This window comes from Penicillium chrysogenum (genome assembly GCF_028827035.1).
Source record: "Penicillium chrysogenum strain IBT 35668 chromosome Unknown utg000002l_segment0_segment0, whole genome shotgun sequence".
NCBI classification, from domain to species: domain Eukaryota; kingdom Fungi; phylum Ascomycota; class Eurotiomycetes; order Eurotiales; family Aspergillaceae; genus Penicillium; species Penicillium chrysogenum.
In genome coordinates, this window is record NW_026622750.1 from 6399600 (window position 1) to 6407469 (window position 7870).

General features: G+C 46.4%; 1 protein-coding gene across 1 annotated transcript; it reads right to left on the reverse strand.

Moving 5' to 3' along the window:
• Positions 1 to 4555: 4555 nt before the first annotated feature.
• Positions 4556 to 6228, reverse strand: brlA (C2H2 type transcription factor BrlA; the record flags this gene model as incomplete). The annotated part of the gene is made up of 2 exons (XM_056711400.1): positions 4556 to 5925; positions 6216 to 6228. 2 exons carry the CDS (start codon positions 6226 to 6228, stop codon positions 4556 to 4558), a joined length of 1383 nt encoding a protein of 460 aa, XP_056569821.1.
• Between the last annotated feature and the right edge of the window lie 1642 nt (positions 6229 to 7870).

The following is a 7870-nucleotide window of genomic DNA, read 5'->3' on the forward strand; positions in this document are numbered from 1 at the left end:
GGCTAGTCTGTTTGCTGGCTGATATAAGGTGGCGACATACGAGATTGATGATAACCGTGAGGACAGAAGTTTTTCTCTACATTTACAATTTCACCAGTGTAATATCTGGCTCGAGGCCAATTTATGATGAGCATTTACCCAACGGCAGTGGGCCATTGGTTAGCAACCGCTCACTGTCTCTTCTTTTGGCCTTTCTTTCTTTCTGTTTTTCTGAAATCCCGGGGTTTTGTATAGGGACCAGGCATCGCGGAGATTGGAGAGGACGGCGTTATTGTTTTTTGTTTCTTTTTGTTTGTTTCTTATTCTGTTTTTCTTTTTTTCGTTCAACTGTACAATTTGGGCGCGGCTTTCGGTGGGAACCCTGGGATTTTCAAACTCGATACCATTCTGTACAGGAGTTATTTTGATATCAACGACGCGACTATGGGGGTTGGATTGCAAATTGCATTGTGGAAATACCTGAATTTGATAAGACAAAATGCAAAAACTGGATTCTGTTTATACTCCTTTAAATATTCGTAGGACCTCGTTAGTAAGTCTCGATTATAGCTCCGGTGCACTTGGCCCAACATGTCCTTCACGGATTGCAGCATCGGTCTAAGCACATCTCGAACATTGACATCTCGAGTCAATGTCGCATTGAACTCTACACGCACCATGTCTACATTCTCGAGCGGGAAAAAGACCAGACACAATCGAAGTGATAAATTCATTCCATATAAACAAAGACTACGAAATACGGGATGTCCCAGATCTTCAATGGATGTTTGCCACCTCGGGCGAACCGTAGGACAAAAATCTAGTACTCACTGGCTAGGGAGACAAATCTCCATGTCGATATAAGCACTTCTTCGGCGCGACCGCGGCCATGAAAGGGCCGGATCGCAATTTGACATCCGTGCTATAAGCTGCAAAGCTGGGGGAAGAGAGGCACATGGTAAGGATAGTAAGTATTCAATTAGACACATAAGGTATCAAACAGCTATGGAAAGGGGGATATCGAACGACATCGTCAGTATTATGCAAAAAACAGACAGCCAGTGACAGTGACTATCACTGAGACTGTTCTCTGGTCAATCGGTACTCAGACTGTTGAGCTTGATATTTTTGAAACATTCATGGAGAAGTTCATGTCAATAGAATTGGTGATCATCATAGTAAGGATAGACCAGAGTTGCCTCGCGAGATGGAGGGGGTATATAAAGGCAAGGCTAAAGTCAATGATCAGGGAAAGACATTAATCCCTTGAGCAATGGCTTTGCAAAGCATGTTGTCGTATGATCGAGGTCGACAAAGATGTCGGATTTTATGTGAAGGAGCTACGGAAAATTGGTGCGCTGAGTTTTTATATCGTGTGATTACATAAATGATGTGTCAGCGCTGGCGGGTCTATGAGTGACTAAGCCTGTTTCCCGATCGGGAAGGGTATCAACAGCCGAGTATACAGTTCCACGATGGACTGATGTGGGCTTCTGCTGTCTTATGACTTTGCAACTGTAAACACCTAATAAAAAAGGACGAGGGGATATGATCCAGGCTATAAGATTGTTAGACTCTGGTTGGCTTGTGGACTCACCTAGAGTGCATTCAAAAATGGCAATGAGATCACCCAATAATATGGTAGAAGTAGGGGAAATTGAACAATTTCACCCAACCAGATTAAAGCAAGGTGGGAAATCAGGCACCATCGAAAATATATGGACTATGAGGACCAATTCGAGATGCAAGCTAGGGATGGGGATCGCCGCACATCCGAGTACAAGTAAGCCGAACGAATAAGAATAGTCGGAGACCTTCACTACCACGGATGAACCCAAAATATAGAGCATAACAATAACTATAGAGAGTAATAAAATTGAGGTTGCATCGCATACAAAAGAAACAATCGCCCCAGAAAATAACTCATACTAAAACAACCCAATCTTAGAGTCTAGAACCCACTTGATTGACACTCCAATATCACATTCCAATGCATGTACATCGTACTCCGTACTCTCCGCACAATTGGTGTAGATCAGTATAGTGTATGCAGGGCCATTCGAAAAGGTTGCTCGCATATCAACGCGAAGTTAGATGGGCATTACGACATTGAGAACCTTTGATCCGGATGCTGGAAGGTCCGTAGTTATGCTGTTCCAAACTCTGTATAATATCCCAACCTACTCCATTGTACCTTAGCATCGAAGTCCACGCGTACTAACATACCGATCGGTGTGCTAATGGTAGTTATCCAAGTGGCCGGGAGAAGCTTTCCGTGGAATGTGGTAATAGGTACGCATTGTGTTCTCGTTCTATCTAGCAGTAAACAGGGAAAGTTAACGGAGGGGACAAAAAGTGAAAGAGTTTGTAATAGCTGCAGTGAGTTGGACAACAGATCGAACACGAAGCAGCGGGAATAGTTCACCGATCGTTCGCGCAAATTCAAATGCGACTAATGATTTACGGAACAAAAAAAAAAAGAAAGCAAGCAAGAAAGAAAAACAAGTTATTGTACAGGATCAATAACCTGTTAGCGGAAGGCGGATGCATCTCCAGACGTTAATCCTCATAGGTACTCTTGTGCATTGGTAAAAGGGCGCAATCAAGGAATGGAAACCAATAAAGCGGGAAAGGTTGGATATCATTCCCGCATATCATGCCATTGCGAGACACCGTTCCCAATTTGTACGGCGTGGCATATACATAGCGCGGTGTAACGTACTATGTACATGCAGAGCATGGGCGTCGGGCTAATTTAACGTCGTGCCTAATAATCACCACACCGCACAATGTGCCAAACGCCGGTGTACGGTGTAGCGGTGGGCTCTGGGTATTTGGAATCGGGATTTGGAATCTGGGTTTGGGCTTGGGTTGGGGAATATAGTTTGGAATTAGTGGAATATATCTGACATCGGAGAATAAATGAGGCCAGTATTCTGTATGTCACCCTTTTTAGGGTAGAGAGTAGAGAGAGGAAAGAATGTATGTTGTATATGCCGGTAGTGGAGGTGCAGGGCAAAGAGGTCCTACCCAAACCCTTGGAGTTTGAAGAACGGGAAGAGATTCCATGCACGTCGATCATTGAAAAAAGCAAATATGGGTTTCATCCGGAAAAGGACGGGGCCTTTGTCATAGGACGTTTGTCTCTGTCCTTTTGCTCGGAAAGCCCTTATTGCCCCGTGGAATTGGGAACGAGGAATGGGGGTGACGCATAAACACCCACGGTGGCGAGAGTCCAGGCACGTAGGAGCGCGGCTCTTGACTGTGTGGGATGCTTGGCTATGCAGTGTGTACGTGTGTATGGAGTACAATGTAGCATGTTAAATTCTGTTTTCGCTTTTTCTCAATTCCCGGTCTCGGTCTCGTACTTACCTTTTTTGCGCCAAGTGCTATACTTAGAACTACAAGTATGTTGGAGGGCTTTTCCAAGGATTTGGGTCTTCACAGAGAACGGGTAAATGGGGCTCCACATGGCTGTCTGATACATGCTACTAGCGATGTTGGTTGCGCTGTCGAAAGTGGTGCGGGTCATGGGGTGGAGTATCGACTCTTCGCCCACATTGTGGTTTGCAGTAGTATTGCAGTAGTATTGAAGTATGTATTCGGGGCACTGTCTTCCACATAAAGAGTATACAGCATTATTCTGATGGGTAAATGATGTCTATAGCCGCGGTGAGGAGATGATGACATGGCGTTTCTGGAACTGGGTGATGGGAAGACCCCCGTTTAGGGGTTGGAAGATGTGGGGAGTTCTGAGGGAAGACGAGTAGAAAGCACAGTCCGACCATGCTCCATTTCTGCAACAGGCCCGATTTGTTCGACATTTGATCCACTTCAATCGAACAGATAGATCGGGTCGGAGTGATCCAGGAACTAAGGATCGAGAGCCCCGAGGGTTGTGATGTGTAACATTTTAGGCGCACGTCTCGACCCCCCCAGATCAGAAGCCACGCGAGAGGCCAAGTTACAATATTGTAATATCAGTTCCTGTAGGAAAGTTCCCAAAAAGAGGGTATATAGAGGCCAAATGCAGTGCAACCATGTAGATCTCGATTTTGTTGTATATTATGCCCGGGTACGACAATATGGTGGTAGTACAAGCGATAAGTGATAAAAAAGAATAAAACACGTAGAACACGTAGCAGATTGTACACGATCGACCCCTGAGGGCTCCCAAGATTATCCCAAAGGCGATCCACCAGAAAGGGAAAAGAAAAGACATATGCAACGCCGCATAAATTCCATGTTCAGAAATACCTCCCAGCCTTTGGCACCAAACAAATTATGCAAGAGAAAGATAAAAAATAAAAAAAAGGGAAAATAAATCAAAAAGTCTCCTATCCTCCAGGAGACATGTACAACGCCAGGCCAGAAGTTGATCTGGCCCATAATGCCGCTGCTATTTCATAGCAGTCGATCCGCCATAGACGGGGTATCAATGAGGGCCAATGAAGGCCACGTTTCAGTTTTGTGTTTCTATAATTCCATATTTTCTTTCGGAAGACTTGCGTGGAATTCAGTTTTTTTTTTTTTTGTTTGGGTTTTTCGAGTTTTTGATTTTGCTTTTGGGTGTCACCTAATCATCCCAGCCATCGACGCTCAGCTCGCCACAGTCAGGCATCGTATCTTCAAGCTTGCTGCCGTAGATAGGGCGCCCGTCAGGAGTAAGCTGGCCACGGAAGTCGGGGTCGAAATCTTGACTGGTCTCATCGAGGGTCGCGACGTAGCGGTTCCGACCGCCCCGCTTGCTGTGGGTCTTGGTGTAGTGGGCGTTGAGGTTGTCGCTTCGGGAGAAGGCACGGTGGCAACCAGGAACCCAGCAAACATGAGGCTTTTCCTTGGAGTGGCTCTTCATGTGTCGCTTGAGATGCTCCTGGCGCTTGAACCGCCCCTTGCAGCCTGGCTCCTTGCACTTGAATTGCACCTGCTTAATGATTGATGGCAAGTTCTCGAGGCTCAGGTTAGAGCGAAGGAGCTGCTTCTTGGAGGATTTGCGCGAGGGTTGGCGGTGACGTTGCATCATGCCTTCACGGTAGACAGGAGAGAGCTGGAAGTCTTCCTGGTAATCGTTGTGTCCGGACATCCGACTGACCGGGGTGTCTGACCCTGAGGGAGTACCCATAGAGACCGATCGGTGGGGAGTGGAAGGAGTGTGGGTCTTGAAAGTTGGGATGTTGGCGGGGAAGTCGGAGTAGGACGAAGAAGGAGGGGTCACGGGTCCTGAAGGGAAGGGCTGCACCTGGGCCGGTGTGATGGTCTGAGGTACCAAGGACTCGTGGGAGGGCATCCAGCCGAGCATATTAGACATTGAGGCGGAATTAGGCATCCGCTCAGTGGATTGGGTAAAGATTGGACGAGACAGGCAAGGGTTCGAGGCCGATTCAGGCAGATATCCAGCCTGCTGAGGACGGTGGTAGTAGTTGCGAGCCATCTGGTTGTACTGAGGCATCGAGGCCTGGTAAGGGAACTGGGGCTCCTGGTATGTCTTTGGCATATCCTGAGGGATCCAGAGTTGGTCGACATTCTCGTCGTATCCAGGAAGATAATCGGGGAGGGGCATCTGCTCCTGTCGGTCCATGTTACCGCAGGGCATATTCATCATGCCCTCGCCTGACGTGAGATCGGCCATTCGGAATGCGCTGCGCAATGGGGTAGCCGATGTTCGGCGCTCCATTGGGAGGCCGTGGTGATAGTGGGAAGGCTCGGGCCACCCAGGTGAGGCCATTGAGCCTTGACTGTAGAGACTGGTAGGCGTGGGAGTAGGAGAATCCAAAGGAGAAAAGCTCGAGGTCATCGAGGGGCATTCACTTGGGCCCAAAGAGTGGCAGTCAACTTCAACAGTCAAACGATCAGAGATTTGCTGTCCGTGAGATCTCATGTCGTCCAAGTCTTCAGTTTTGAAAGGTCGAGATGCAGGTGGGTTGATGGTATCACCTGCCCAGTGGACTTTAGTAAATGGTATTGTTTTTGTGTGTGTAAGAACGAAAGACGAAGTCAAATGATTGGCAAGTAGTCAGAGTAGAAGGAGTAGAACGAAGGTCGACAGTGTAAACAATTCAAAAGAAGGTAAGTATAAAGGAAAGGGACAAGAGATAGAAGACAAGAGAATGTGTATTAGGTCCCAGAGTATAAAGAAAGGAAAGAATGTTGCAAAAGGAAAGGGAATGGAGGACAAACGAGCAGAAATAAACAAATTGGTCCAGCATAGAATCCCGAGGGGTGGGGATCGGACTTACAGCTATACGCCATGGTCTAAGCTCTGATTAGCACTTTGGGCCAAAATTAGAGGCGCGTCGCGTGCCGGGAGGTCCAAAGCAAGGCTAGGAATGTAGACTATGAGATCCGTTACCGCGGCAAAGGATCTAACGGCTGGATATTGGCTGGGGATCGACTGAAAGTTCCTCGAGGGCTGCAGGTTTGATCGATGTTTCGCGTTGTTTCGCGTCAAAATGGATTAGGATTTCCCAACTCGGACAATAAGGATGGGCTGGTATGGAACACCAGGAACAAGATAGGCGGAATATTGGTGTCAGTTGCCCTTTGACGCGGGTTAAGAAAGGCTGAAGGGGAGGCTGGTCTCAGATTTAAGATAGGTAGGGGGGGTGGTGGTTATATGAGTACCTGGTTTTCGAGGGGAGGGGAGATTATAAGTACAGCAAGGAGTTTTTAAAAGGTCTTAAAAGAAGAATCAAGTATGAGAACGCAATGATCCACGGGGGAAGCTTGTTCCTGGTACCTTTTCTGGCCTGAAGGTGACTTGGGGATCGGCGGATTGTCATCCCTCACCTTTTCTTTTTTTTATTTTCTTTTTAATTTTTCTTCTTTTCTTCTTTTCTTAATGTATTAATGTAAATAATATAATATTAAATGATTAAATGATATCAATTTATATTTTTTAAAAAAAATCCCTTTCTGGAAATAGACCCAGTATTTCGGTATTATTTAGTTTGATCGACTTTTATCCTATATTTGTTTAGTTCATGCATTATTATTATTCTTCTCCACCAATCCTGTACTAGAGCATGCTCTTTGGACTCCGTACTCCATTGGAATGCTCAGGCTGTACCCTCTTAGCTTCCGTAAAATGTGAGCAGAGTCTATTTGGACATGCAGGTCGATCGCGTCCCCGGACTTTTCTAGCCGTGTCGATCATGATGCACCAACCATCTAAGACCCTGATCTTCCTCTCCACTTAAGGTCTCAGATGGAAAACCTTGAAGGCAAAAAGAGTAATACTATTTATTACACCTAGGTGATCATTTTCTTTTCAATGTAGAATATTAAAAAGGGGAAAAAAAAAGGACATTGGGAAACTCAAGACATCGCAAATTCACATACAATAAAATATGAGCTCGCTCGGACGTGTAGTGGAGGCTTGGATCGATCTCATCCGTACTTTTGCGATAGGTCAGACGTTGAATTGTCTGTGCGAACCTGGTTGATGCTGCATCTCTCCCGGAGAGTAGCAATCTGAGATTCCAGAGTTTCCACTTATTGCAGCATTCCCCTATTTCTCCGCTTAATTTCTTCTAGGATATCATCATCACTGGTGGATCGTCCTGGCATTGTTTTTTTAATTATAAAATCATAATTCGATTTTATTCCTACAATCTATTATCTTGAGTCTAGTCTCTGGGGCCTGGCCCCCACCCCCACCACCCGACCCATCGGCTCTACGATGTAAGCCGTACATACCTCTAGGACGACTCCATACGGGCCCAACAAATGAACATCATCATTCGGTCCTCATTGGAATGTGAGAACAAAAAAAGACTAACAGCAAGCCTCGGGGAACAACCAACAGCCATCCCGCTGGGTCTGAGAAAAAGCCACCAATCCGCCCCAACGGTTCGGACGGTGTCGGCCTAAGTTGGCACTTGCGTCTGACCCA